Consider the following 14766-nt stretch of genomic DNA (forward strand, 5'->3'; position numbering starts at 1 on the left):
TGCATGCGTGAATCAGAAACATTTCCATTCAATAAATGTGCATATAAAATATGATGCACAAACTTATTGATGATTCCTACTTGTCTTTCTCTTGATAAATAGTGGGCAAAATCTGATATGTAGCAGGGAAAAAAAGAAAGAATTTATTAGACGCTGGATTCGAGCCGAGTTTATGCTCGAACATGTCAGTACATGATCACATGCTTCTTATGAGGTGCGCCACTGAGACAGCTAAGGGTACTGCAACAGTTTTCAGTTATAAACCACACTATTTCTGTTTTAAATGCACTCAGTACGATGTTCAGACCCAACTATGTTAACCGTATCAGCTAAACTCTCCCACTCTATTTTTTTCTTTTGTTGTTAATTCCGGAGAACAAACTTGCAAATAACACCACTTTTCTCCGGTCTACCTCCGAAAGCAGCACCTCCAATTCACATTCTGTTCAAAGTTTCTCTTTTTGCTTGATTTTGCCGTTGCTTTTTCGTTGGGTTTTTCCATTAGCATAGTCATTAGCATATTCATACGGGGGAGGAGGCAGGGAGGGGTTTTGTGCTCGTGCATATTGCGCTCAGTTTCACGTTCATTCAGATGTACAAAAGAATATGCGTGAGATTCGGCGTACGCAGTGTTTCATACATCTGAATTTTTTTCTGCGTACGCACATTTACAGCTTTGTGCGTACGCAATGTTTTAGTAAGATTTCCACGCAAGTCTTCGTACATGAGGCCCTTGGTCTTTAAACACTATGAATGAGTTAAAACTTCAGCAGATATTCTGAATCTGATTGTCTATTTTCATTTAACAGCCATTATTTTTAATTTTAGCTCTAGGGTAACTTTTGGGTCGCTCCAGCCAGTAGCGGAACAGCACCTATTGGGAAGGCAGGAATAAAGATAGTAAGGCCCCATCTGATTGGTCAAATTTAAATAGACAGCCATTGCATAAAATAAATGTAATTAATCACACACAATACATATATTGTATCTACTATTATGGCGATAATCATACTTTTGCAATATATTGTGCAGCCCTAGGTAAGATGGCATATGAACAACATATTAATTGAATAAAATCCATGATCCAAAAAATAATGTGATTTTTAGCATCAACAGGTCAAATGCCTGAAATTTTTGCAAGTCTGATTATCAAAGAGATTCACCTTTACCTCAGAGCACTTCTCATACAAATGAAAGCTCTACTTCATTTACAATATCCCTCATATTAATACTAATTCAATTCACAACACATTTTTATACAAAAATCAAAGAGCATTTTGAAGAATAAGCTTTTGTATTACAAAACAACATTATCTGATCAGAAACATTATTTTAACTTACAACATTGCAGAACTCTACTGTGCAGAGGCCTGTGCCTTTAAGAGCAAGCTATCAATATTTCATCAACTCAAGGCTGATACGCTCTTTTCCTCCCCTTTCTAGAGCAGCTCAAACCTCATCACACAGCGTCCATTTCCTCTGACCTCTGCCTTTCTAAAATAACATCACTGGAAGGGATTAAGCATTTATCCCTCGTCCTGCTCTTCCGCTTTTTGCTCTGGAGCTCTGCATTGTGTAGTAAGGACAGGGAATTAGATTATATTTAATGTAGTGAGATGCGTTTCAAGCTAAAATACCATGTGTTAAAAGCACTCTGAACTGTACCATCAGTGAATGTTGGGAGTCCGCTTTAAACGAGGAAACCCTGAAACGGAACCTGAAACGACAACCTAAAGTCATGTGATACCTATAGCTAATCACCTATATCTTCTTGCAGTTAAATATGCACAGCGGCTTTTCTGTGCATTTGGCCTGGTTTTACACATATGACCTTTCCTTCTGATGTTCTTTCTTGGGAATGGTTTATAAATCTGGGATATTATACAGAAAAAATTACATAAACTCTAAACACATTTCTCTTTAGATAGAGAACTAGTATGTAATGTATAGTTTAGATCCCCCACCCTATTAAAATACAGTTATACACATTTAACTGTTATTAAATGTGTTTATGAAAACTTGACATGTTGGCACATATTAAGCAGCTCCTTCTCAATATTTCAAATAGCCGATAGAGTTTTGTTTATATCACAGTTCAACAAGAGATGCTGAGTTTGGTAAAGCCACATTTGACAGCTTTTGACAGACAAAGGCTAACAGTAATGCTGAGTCTGTCTGACTGTTTCTCCTCCTTTAAAATACAGCTTTCACAGTAGAATTCAAGTTGATCTGATACATTTAGTGTTCACATTGTGGTGACAATACTGCAAAACAGGGCTTCATTCACTACATTGTAAAGCACACAGTATAGTTTAGTTGGCAGGATTCTTTAGATTCTAGAGAACGTTTGATTGAAAAGAAAAGAGAGGAGCTGAAGTGCAGAGTGATATCGACAAAATCATTGATTTATATTGGCAGAAATGAGAGTGTGTAACTTTTGAATGCATTTATCTTTTAAATGGAAATTTTGTCATAGTTTTGGAGTTAATACTGTAGTGATAATGCAGATAACCTTTAAGGACCATTCCACCTTTTTTGGAAATAGGCTCATTTTATAACATTTTAAAACGGTAATTTTTTAATCGAATTTTTGGGTCTGGTGAGAGAATTTTTAGCTCAGTATAAATAATTAAATGGGATTTGACCATTAGAACCTTGTTAAAAAATAATATTAAAACAAAAGATTTTTTTAAAATTTCCCTATTTTAAGCTTGATGCTTCCATAAACCGTAGAAAGCTGATGAAAAAGTTGCCATTTTTTAGGCTGAAATGACTAATTATATAAGCACATAAATCCAGCTAGGTAATGTAACAGCGCTGTATAATATATTTCCGCCTGCTGCAGCCAAAGTACAACAGAAAAGTTACTTGATTATTATGCTATTGCATTCTCATCAGATTCAAGAAATGTATGCTAAGCTAAGCTAAAAATCACTCCCACCATACTTGGACATAGGCTGAATGGATTCAGAAACTCTAGGTGACTTGTAGAATGAGATTTCCAAATAGTGTTACATGCAAACTCCACATAAAAATGTCTCAGCATAGCCCAGTCGGGACTCAAACCAGAAATCTTGCTGTGAGACAACAGTGCTAACCACTTGGCCACTGTGCTAAATAAGAAATAATATTGATTGGTGCTAAATTCTTTATTTAAAAAAAAAAAAACAAGAACATCTGTCCTTTATCCCAGAGGCCTTGCTCTTAATCCAAGTCGTGACATGAAAGCGTCCTGCTTGTAGGAAGCCTCCAAATAATTCTACCACTTCCTAAACTACGATAACATACGAGTAAATGTTTGTGAATTAACAATAGCTTGCAAACAAACCTTACACTATCAATATTATAAAAGCATAGTACAGTGTAGGGCTGCTCGATTATGGGAAAAATCATAATCCTGATTAATTTGTTTATAATTGCAATCATGATTGTTCAAAACGAAATTATTCGCCCTCCTGTTATTTTTTTTATTTGTTTTTTATAAATATTTCCCAAATGATGTTTAACAGAGCAAGGAATTTTTCACAGTATTTCGTATAATATTTTTTTTCTTCGGGAGAAAGTCTTATTTGTTTTATTTTGGCTAAAATAAAAGCAGTTTTGAATATTTTGAAACCTATTTTAATATTTTTAGACCTCTTAAGCAATATAATTTTTTGATTTGTCTGCAGAAGAAACTACTGTTATACAATGACTTGCCTAATTACCCTAACTTGCCTAATTAACCTAATTAAATCTTTTATTGTCACTTTAAGCTGAATGCTTGTATCTTGAAAAATATTTAGCAAAATAGTATGTAATGCATTATAGCAAAGATAAAATAAATCAGTTATTAAATCAGAAATGAGTTAATAAAACTATTATGTTCAGAAGTGTGTTGAACAAATCTCGAAAACAGAAATTGGTGGAAAAGGGTTGCTAATAATTCAGGAAGGCTAATAATAATTCTGTAAAACTGTATATAGAGTTATTTTCCTCCCTGTAAATAAGGAAAGTGAAATAAATACAATAGAATAAAAATATGAAACAAACTGCGCTTTAAGTATCGTTCTTCACTGTAAGAAAAAAACGTTCCAGCTACAAAAGTCCTTTAGTAAAGAGCAGTGAGTGATTTTGTTGTTTGATCAATAATGATAAAAACAGTCAGCAGCAGGAATATTGCGCGCTGTGAATTTAAGAGTATTGCACTTCTAATTTATGGTTTAACTTTCATGTCTTTTGATTCTCAACTTGTTTGTTTATTACATAAATGAGGGTTGATATGAATAATCACTAAACACCGCATTTTGACACAAATTTGCATAGATTTAAAGTGCTCACATTAAGATGACTTAAGATGTATGTGCTCTGCTCGTCTCTGAGGCTGAGCGCATGCACACAACAGCATGTGGTCTCTTTCACATTTTGAAAAACATGAATGATTCGAATGTATACCAATGAATGATGCGCATCCCGTGCTGCAAAAATTACATTACATTATTTGCTTTTAGTCATTTTCACGGGAAACTGAGCTTTGCAGAGCAACAAATGTGTACAGCTGGAAAGAGGGCGGTATTTGATGCAATAATCGTTTTATCTCGATTTTTCATAACCGTTAGAAGCCAAATTCAAAATCGAAACTGAATTTTCGATTAACTGCACAGTCCTAATACAGTCTAGCTTTTAATTTCTGTAAATTGTCTTTGCTGAAAAGAATTAAAACTGGATTGTGTTGAAAAATGCTAACGTTAGATAGCATTGAAAGCACACACTGCAAATCAACATCCATAACCATGCCTCCTGAATGTGCACTAGACAGCACCTCTACAATATACAGTATTATTCACCAAAGAAATCTTTATAGTACAGTTTAGTAATTACAATGACAATTTTTAAAAAGAAAGTTTCTCTGTCTGAACCGCGTAGTCAGGTAATTTTGAACACTTTGATTGGACAAATAATTAATTTCTAATAACTGATTTATTTTATCTTTGCCATGATGGCAGTACATATTATTTGACTAGAACTTTAAGACACTTCTTTACAGCTTAAAGTGACATTTAAAGGTTTAATTAGGTTAATTAGGTTAACTGGGCAGGTTAGGGTAATTAGGCAAGTTATTGTATAACGATGGTTTGTTCTTCAGACTATCGAAAAAAAAAACATTGCTTAAAGGGGCTAATAAATTTGTCCTTAAGGTGCTGTTTAAAATTTTTTAAAACTGCTTATATTCTAGCCGAAATAAAACAAATAAGACTTTCTGTAGAAGAATAAATATTATCAGACATACTGTGAAAATTCCTTTGCTCTGTTAAACATAATTTGGAAAATATTTTAAAAAGAAAAAAAAATTAAAGGGGGCAAATAATTCAGACTTCAATTGTGTGTGTGTGTGTGTGTGTGTGTGTGTGTGTGTATATATATACACACACACACACACACACACACACACACACACACACACATACATATACATATACATATATATATATATATATATATATATATATAATCTGTTTTTAAAGTGCTGTTCCAGCTGTTTCTCCCATGTTTGTGCTCCAAATGCTAACAGTCACCTCAATATTACTATCAATATTCCTCTCAAACTAATTTGACCTGTGCCAGTCACAGATGTGCAAGTCTGTTAAAGCCCATTAACAGTTATATTGGAGTGTTTGTCATTCAGAGGGCTTGCAATTAAAATAGAGTACATGGCTTTGTTGGATGTCCCAGCAGCAAAGCAACACTGACAAAATGACGTCCCTGGTGGCTGCCTGGCGCCTATCAGCCTTCCAGTTTAAATTACTGACAGATAAAGAACAGGAGGCACTGATAAGTGGGTAGAAAGAGATGCACACAGACACACACACAACAAGCACAGCGATTCCCCTGAGACAAAATAACCCAGACAGGCACATTCTCCAAGCACATTTATCAAGAAAATAAATTAGCTCACAAAAAAAAGACTGCTGGGGGGCAAGAGCATCAGACACAACTGGAGAATTCAGTACAGGTGGAAACAAAGACTTTAGTGACTTACACATCCATCGTGCACGTTGAGAACTGCTTCGAGCTTCAGCCGCTGCACAAACTCTCTTCTGCCTACAGAGAAAAAGAAATTAAACGTTTTATTGTGGCATCTCTTTGATTTCCAAACTCATTTGGATTGCCTGTTAATCATATAAGGCAAATACGGTTGAAGGCAAAACTATAAGCCCTCCAGTGACTTTTATGTTAATTTCCAAAGCGCTGTTTAACAGAGCACAAAACTTTTTACAGTATTTCCCATTATATCCTTACTCCTGGAGAAAGTCTTGTTTTTAATTTTGAAAGTTTTTTAAGGTCATTAAAATAATCCCCTTTAACAAAGTATATTCTCGATTGGCTACAGAACAAACCACTGTTGTTCAATGACTTGCCTTTTTAACGTAGCTTTTCTTACCTAACCTAATTTTTCAAACTACATAGTTATTAACCTAGTTAAGCTTTTAAATTGTACTTAAAAGGGCACCCATGATGAAAATCATAATCTTTTGGAAACTGTTTGGACAGAACTGTCTGTAGGTACAGTATAGTATGTCCACAGTCATATTGGGGTGATAGAAACACAATACCTCACTTTTTATTAATTTCCTGGTGTTAAAATATGATCCAAGTCACTTCCATTTTGAGACCAACCACAACGTAAAGTAGGAGTGGGGTTTACCTGCCAAGCGGTTTGATTGACAGCTGCTTATTAACATGTCTTTGTAGTAACGCGTATAATCATATCATTAGGACAGGATATGCGCAAAGCAACCGGGATTAAAAGATCTGTTCAGCTCGCTGTGATCATCCATCAATCATCATCAAATGTGACCAAAAAAGAGTTTTACAAGTTTAAAATACTTTTAAAACAGTGCCTTTTTGTACTTAATTACTGTGATTTTACAGTCTTTATCACCACAGCCGCATGTCAGGTACAATAATAAAAGAAGAAGCTTCAAATCCTTATTTGTGGAGGGTACATCGGGTTTACTTTGTATATTAACATAACGGATATCCATACAACAGTGGATATAAACATGTATCCTGTCACATTTGCCGTGCAGAAACAGTGCAAAGTTAAGCGCGCACAATGTGTGTGTCCGCTGTATGTGTGTCTGCATGAACTTTGTAACGACATTGTGTGTGACTCGTTGCAGAAAGGCTTGAATCTACTCCAAGACAAATCCATCAAATAATCATTGGGAAGGTTCTTACAGTAGTATTTCCCACAAACATTACTTGAGATCTGCTTCCTTCATGTCTCTCACTGTGCTGTTTATCTGACGCAGCCGAGGTGGAGATTGAGGCACACTCTGACAGGCACGTAGGAACGGCGGGCAGGGAGAACTAACATTAAAGGCACAGGCAACAAAAACTGTTAAATTGTGCTCAGAGCAGAAAATTCCAATATTCTGAAAGGTTTAATAAATAATCTGATTGGTGTTGTGAGCTGAAACTTTAGAGACGCATTTTGGCGACAAAAACAACTTTTCTTAAACCTTGAAAAAGAGGTAAAATAGCTGAATACTAGTATCTTGCAAAATAATTAGTAAAATATTATGTACTGTCAAGCAAGGAAAAAGCTAAATAAATTATATATTAGAAATTAGTTAATGAAACCATTTATGTTTTAAAATGTGTTGAATAAAAATCTTCTCTCCGTTAAAAAGCACTTAGAAAATATTTGAAAAAACCAATTAAAAATCCAAAAATGTAATTGCACAACTAACTGTTTTTAAACAGGTTTCCCCCTATTACTGGTCAGTAAATGAACATTAAGAAATTAAAAAATACTTTAATTAAATGCATTTATTTTGACATTCATCAATCCTACTTCATAAAAATGTATCACAGTTACCACAAAAATAGTTTTTGATTTCTGATAATTAGTGCTTTTACCTCATCCGCAATATCAGACTCGTCAGGCCTAATGTAATGATTTTGTTAAAACAAAAATCAACTATTCATATTTATTATTGTTCAATTATTAATAATATTTCAGACTATTTGTGTTTTTATTGCATTTTAGCAAATAAATCCATTAATACTGAGGAAAAAAAATTTGAAGAAAAAGTACAAACTGTACAGTGTGGGTTGACCCAAGGTTAAAACATCAGCTGCTCAAACAAACAACAGCAATGTCTGGTTTAAAACACCACAATTTCTGGAAAATCAGCCATTATTATCAAAAAATACATGTTTCAATTCAATCAAGATATATGCGCAAATGTCTCATTCACTCTAAAGCTGAGCTTAGCTAGACAATCAGAGATTTATATGAATAACGGGCACAATAATGCAAGTCTGAAAGCCCATTTATAATATAAATCTAAGCTGAAGCATCTCTAAAACTATTTTATGTGGGTGAGGAGGCTGGAATGATTGTTAATGGCCGCTGATATCTTCATTGCTTTGGAGCAATGCCAAAACACTATAATGTTACGTCCTGTATTTGCTGAGTCGTGTACACAGACGGATAACATCCAGTCATACACAGATTTAATAATGTCAACAACCCTGCTTTGATTTGTTGATGTTCTTGTTTTAAATTTGCTTGCTTAATCTCTCATAAAGCATTTGATATGCAAATGCTGCCGTTTAAGTCCAACAATACCAGTGGACTACAACTCCAATACCAAAATCTCAATCCCATTCAATAATTCCTTGCAAATTTCTTCGTAAATTTATAGTTTACAATTTTTTAAATCCCTGAGTGACATATATCATCAGTCTGTGGATGTTAAAAGACTGTTCTTTCCATGGTTGTATTTACAGCCTCTGTAATAAGGAGCTACAAATAGCAAGTGCCAAACTTAGGTCAACCATTTTCAATGGTGCGAGCCTGGAAAAAAAACAGCAGCCTGAGATGACATTGCTCTATGCACTTATTTTTACTGGAGTACAATTAGCAGACTGGAATTTGTAGGGACGCAAGTTAAATTCCACACTTGATCCATTCACAAATGCTCATAACTGAGATGGCCTGTTGTTTTTTTGGCTCATCTGTGTTTTTAACCATCAGCGTTGGCAGGTTTTATAACACGAACAAGAGCCGAGCTAAATACGGCACACTCTGAACGATATGCTATCATCACTATCTGAATGAGATCCAGAGTAAAACAGCTCACATGCTCCGAACACTGATCATATGGGCACAAAATACTAAAATTTAACATCCAGTGCTTTGGATATAGAATACTAGTACATATTTGGGTCAGACTAGGTGGATTCAATTACATAAGCGTGCTTTGAAGTTTGCCAAGTCTGGCTGACACTTCACTCTGGTCTCTCAGCTCAAGTGTAATGTTGCAGAGGGGGCCGAACGACTACAAAACACAGCTACAAATTCAACAGTAAAGTAAAATATATATGTTTTTGTTTTGTTTTTTGTATGATTTAAGTGAAAGTGACTATTAGAAGTCAGATAATGACAGACTGTTGTGTTCACGGTCAATTCCTGACAAAAAAAAATATTCAAATAAAATGAAGGCGCAGCTTAATATTGAGCCACAATAAATTTTTACTATTAGCTAAATTGCTGCTTATTATTAAATTATTTGGAACTTATCATCTTCTATCCCCCCTTTCTTTCATTGTATGTAAAAGCACACCATGGATATGCTACTAAATAGGTTACATTTAAACACTTAACAATTCTTATACGGTAATACTCTTCCTTTTTTTAATAAAAAAAAATTATTTATAACAAAAAAACAATATAAAATTTTCAAAGCGTGTAAATCTGTACTCAATGCTAAAAATATTTGTAGAAACAACAGTATGTTTTGAATCATCAAATCATTGTTGTGAATCAAAAGCTTACAGATTTACCCAAGTTTAAACATTTCTTACAAAAGCAATGCTCCTAAATAGGAATACACGGTATTGGAAAACACTGACATTGCAATATTTTATTTGTCAGCGTACTTTTACCAGATGAAATGAATGCTTCTATTTGTAAAGATTTCAACATTTTAGACTGATTAGAATAAATGGTATTTTATGGTTTTCTGGGAGTCTGGCAAATGTTAAATAACACTGCATAGACTCGATCGTATACATAAATATAATCTTTAAGTTATAAATATTATAATTCCATGTGCCTGAATGCTTTAAACTGGCTTGAAATGCTCACACAGACACAGGCCTTAAAAATATTTGCAGATGATAAACTTCACAAATTATGTTTGTTTTTAACTGTGGCTCCTGGTTAATGTGATATTGATACTGAAACGATATGTTCAGCCTAGCATGCAAATAAACAAATAATAAGTGGCAGCACTGTGACATGATCAATTATTACAACCTATTCACATTATGATTCCCTTAATCCCAAAAAAAGAATTGTGTTGGCAGTGGCGACGCAGTGGCGCAGTATGTAGTGCTGTCGCCTCAGAGCAAGAAGGTCGCTCGTTCGAGCCTCGGCTGGGTCAGTGTGGGTTTCCTCCGGGTGCTCTGGTTTCCCCCACAGTCCAAAGACATGCGGTACAGGTGAATTGGGTCGGCTTTTGTGTGAATGCATGCATGTTTCCCAGAGATGTGTTGCGGCTGGAGAGCCATCCGCTGTGTAAAAATGTGCTTGATAAGTTGGCGGTTCATTCCGCTGCGGCGACCCCAGATTAATAAAGGGACTAAGCCGAAAAGAAAATGAATGAATGAATGAATGTGTTGACAGTCAGTGAAAGCAATAATGCATAGACCGATATCCATACCTACAGTGGTGTAAAGTAACAAATTACAAATACTCCAATTACTGTAATTGAGTAGTGTTTCTCAGAAATTGTAATTTACTAAGTAGTTTTATTAATGTGTACTTTTACTTTCCCTTGAGTACATTTCTAGTGCTGTATCGGTACTATTACTCCATTACTTTTCTTCAAGCTGCAGTCACTACTTTATTTCTTCTTAATTATGGGGATTAGAAAAAATTCAGTCTTGTGATTTCTGTGCAATAGAAGTCGCCTCATAATAAACTATCTCAAGACATGGGCGATTTATAATTGCAGAAAACTGTTCAAAAACAATAAAAGGGTCCAAGAAGATGTCCAAAATCTTTACACACAGTGACCCAGAGACTGTTTAGATGCATGTTTCTGATGAGGAGATGACGGATGTTTACTGTATGATGACTGAAATGGCCTTAAAAATTTACAGGGCACAAGATATCAACATAACGTCAGATTGACGTTCTACCCTAGTTTTGTGGGGAGGTTGCATTTTCTTTAGAAATAAAAATTGGGTTGACCTCAGAACCCAATGTCAATGTCCAGCGTCCAACCTGAAATCAACCAAACATCTAACAATGTTACAGCTTGACGGTGTGTGGACGTTACCACCATGACGTCTATCAGATGTTGGATTTTGATTGTCATACCTGACGAATAAATGTCAGTATTTGACATCAGTGATGTTGGTTTAAGATGTTGGCTTGGCGTTGGATTTTGGTCAATTTTTAACACAACCTGATATGAACATCATTTGGCGTTGTTATTTGACATTAAAATAACGTCCTCAGAAGCTGGCTTGGCTAGACATTGAATTTTGGTCACCGGACATCATAACCTAAATCTAATTTAATATTAACATCTTAAGACGTTGTGCTGGGCAATAACTAAATGCACTACAGAATGTTACGTACACGCACATAAACAAATTACATGTAAATGCATCAGCTTTTTACAGTGTAATACTCATTACTCAGTACTATTGAGTACGTTTAAAAGGGCTACTTTTTACTCATACTTTGAGTAATATTTACAACAGATACCTTTACTCGCACTAAATTTTTAGGCAAGTAATAGTACTTCAAGTATGATTGTTCAGTACTCTTTCCACCACTGCATACATATAAGCTAAATAATACAATTTTACATTTAAGAACAATGTCTAAAATTGAAGTGTAGTTCTATCCTAATATCTCATGTAATTTTAGACATTGTTCTTAAATTAAACAGTTCTCAATTGTCAAGATGGGTGAACATGGGATAACTTCATCAGCCATTTTATCTAAAAATGATTATACGTGCAAGCTTTTAAACAAAGTACTTGTAAATCATTAATACCATAAAATAATAACATATGTAACAAGACATACCTAACAAAGTTTCATTAACTATGCAATCGTGTGTGTTTAATCACATGTCTAATAGTTTGAATGAGCGAAATCAAAGCAGCATAAATAAGTAAACAAATAAAACTCTGTGGCCAAAATAACTTCCTCTTAAATGCGATAAAACAATAACGCATAGCTCTTTTAGCTTAATGAGCTATCTCAGTTCACCAGAATGTTACCAATAACCCTACATGACACCATTATGTCGTTGTGAAAACAGATCACAGCATCAGAGTAACAGGTCAGATGATCTTTAACCAGTGTCCCTGTCCTGTGTCCGAGCTCAAATGACAGCTGTCACCTACAGAACTTCTTCTTCGTAAACAAGTCTCCTAATTCATTTTCAAATATAACGGTGCGATATTTGCTGGTAGTTTCTTACCTAAATAATTTGTCCTGATCGAGTATGGATCTGTGCATCCAATGGTACGTTTTCTCACATCCCAAATGAGGTTGCCAGAGCAGGACATGGTGTTTAAACGTCTAATGTTGAGACATGCATTGATGAAAAGGGGAGAGCAGACGCTTTTTCTGGTGTGTTTGTCTTCCTTCCGCGGCGTTTGGTTATTATTGTTTTCCTACAAAGCGCCGAACAGTCGCTATAAGTTCATCGACCACTGATAGTGGATGAATGAGAGAATATCAGTCCTCCGTATCGACACCCCCGCGGTGATCTGTTCCCGACACTTGGAGCATGATTGCGTTGAGGTGTAGTAAAAATATTGTGCTTCTTGTTTGGCTAGTATCCGCTTTAGCCTCTGCTGCTCTTGTACGTCAAATCCATCTCGATCCCAAAGCCAATGAAGGCAGAGACGCGCAGTATGTTGTCTGTAATGAGAGGCTCGGTCTCGAGAGCGTCAAGACTGCGCAGAAATTACGCCGAATCGCGAATCACTGACGACGTTCATTTATTTTGTGTGTGTGTATGTGTAGTTTGAGGCATTTGTATACTAAAATATCAATAACAACATACTAGGTATATTAAATGAGAATATTCTGTAGGTAATGTGTAGATAAAAACTCGCTTTAGTAATGGTTTGTTTTTAAATGGAAACTAGATAGCCTATTGGTCCAGACGTTGTAAGCGATGAAATAAGTAACGGAAACTAGTTATCCTATTGGTCCGTACTTACAAGCGATGAAAAAAAGTATCTGGTTCGATTTTCTTAACAGATAATAAAAATAATACGGAAATTATATATAAAAAAAGAAGAACAGAAAACTTAAAAACATTACAGTCTGCATTAAAATAATAAGACTTCTTTAAAAAGCACTGAACTGGAAATACACAGTGAACAGTGAAAAGGTCAAATGGAAGAACTGTTAGGACTGTAGACCTATTAGACAAGAATAGCACACAGTGCACAGTCAGTGAAGTATACACATATTTTCAGTGCAAATAACAAAAACACACTTTAATAATATATAATATGCTAATCACAAAGCATGTGCCACCCCTCATCGTTTCCTGTGTGCACATAAAAAAGTACAAAGGTTTTTGAAGGACCTGAAAAAAACATTTTACATTTTGATTGTTTATATGATGAAGACAGTGTAAAGAAATGGAAAACTATTTTAACAGAAACATATGGAGGACTGACCAAACAACTTTCTGAAAACTATTTTTTTAAAATGTTTTTATGTTTTAGTCCGATTTTCTCATCATCTCCATGTTTTGAAATATAAACATATAAATAATATATCTGGAAAATAATTTCACATTTTATCCAGCTATTTTTTCTACTTTTTCCCCTCTTTAGCTTCAGAAAATCTACCAACTGCATTTATTAAAGTGACAAAGCAGTGTGCATTTATACTATAACTTTTACTATAACTTTATAGTATAACTTTTATAGTATAGCATAACTATGACTTTATACGATAACTATAACTTTGACTATAACTTTATAGTATACTTATGCTATAACTTTTAGTAGGTAAAAGATATTTATTTTTATGTATATGCAGTAATAGTAATAAACAGTGTTTGGGGTAACGCATTACAAGTAGCACAAGTTACGTAATAATATAACGAGTAAAGTAATGCATTACTTTTTAAAAAAGTAATAATATTTGAGTTACTTTTTTATAAATGTAGAATAATTCGCTTTAAAAAATAAATTGCTGAATTAAAATGGAAGTAGTTACAATGAATCATCCAGTTATTGAGAGAATGTGTACATTATTTTGAATGCATCGAAGAAAAAGGGATTACAGTCTCAATGGACAGTCATTTTACTTAAGACAAATAGTACAAAATTAGCTAACACATTGCTTTAAACTTTTAATAATCTGTATATACGCATGTATAGCTCTGGGGTCGGAAAGTTCTCTGATAACATTAACATATAATACATTTTTTTATGTGTTTTTAAAGGTAAATATAGGTGTAGGTTATACGGTGCAGTGTTACTTGTAGAACTCCTCTATCAAAAAGAAAAAAAAAACAAGAAACCTGAAAGAGTTCAGGACTCAGCCAGGTAATAAAAAGTAACTCAAAAGTGTTTTAACACATTACTTACCATAAAAAGTAATTAGGTAACGCGACTAGTTACTTTTTTAGGGAGTAAAACCGAGGTCCTGACTCTCTGTGGTTATTAAAAATCCCATGGCACTTCTCATGAAAGAGTAGGGGTGTAATCCCAGTG

General features: G+C 34.6%; 2 protein-coding genes and 1 long non-coding RNA gene across 19 annotated transcripts in view; 1 reads left to right on the forward strand and 2 right to left on the reverse strand.

Annotated features, from left to right (window-relative positions):
* Positions 1-3808, reverse strand: part of LOC147835341 (uncharacterized) — a 221907-nt gene extending 218099 nt beyond the window's left edge. Inside the window, exon 1 of the mRNA XM_087268147.2 lies at positions 3679-3808. The gene's annotated coding sequence lies outside the window, so the exon portion shown is untranslated. The remainder of the gene's footprint in view (positions 1-3678) is intronic.
* Positions 1-12920, reverse strand: part of dcaf6 (ddb1 and cul4 associated factor 6) — a 53953-nt gene extending 41033 nt beyond the window's left edge. For 16 of the 17 annotated variants that reach the window (XR_015498920.1, XR_015498923.1, XR_015498921.1 and 13 more), the window contains exons 1-2: positions 12501-12920; positions 6020-6081 (exon numbers count right to left, since the gene is read on the reverse strand). Coding sequence is in view for 12 of the 17 variants with exons in the window: in XM_087266793.1 (XP_087122919.1) it covers positions 6020-6081; positions 12501-12588 (150 nt within the window). In the remaining 5 variants the exon portion in view is untranslated. The remainder of the gene's footprint in view (positions 1-6019; positions 6082-12500) is intronic. The other variant, NM_001145090.1, reaches the window with a different exon arrangement.
* Positions 9396-12968, forward strand: LOC147835343 (uncharacterized). The gene is made up of 4 exons (XR_015499693.1): positions 9396-10278; positions 10478-10852; positions 10962-11890; positions 11961-12968. It is a non-coding gene; the product is annotated as an uncharacterized LOC147835343 (long non-coding RNA).
* The last annotated feature ends 1798 nt before the right edge of the window (positions 12969-14766 follow it).

Source organism: Danio rerio, chromosome 9, assembly GCF_052040795.2.
Source record: "Danio rerio strain M-AB ecotype USA chromosome 9, GRCz13ab, whole genome shotgun sequence".
Classification (NCBI taxonomy): domain Eukaryota; kingdom Metazoa; phylum Chordata; class Actinopteri; order Cypriniformes; family Danionidae; genus Danio; species Danio rerio.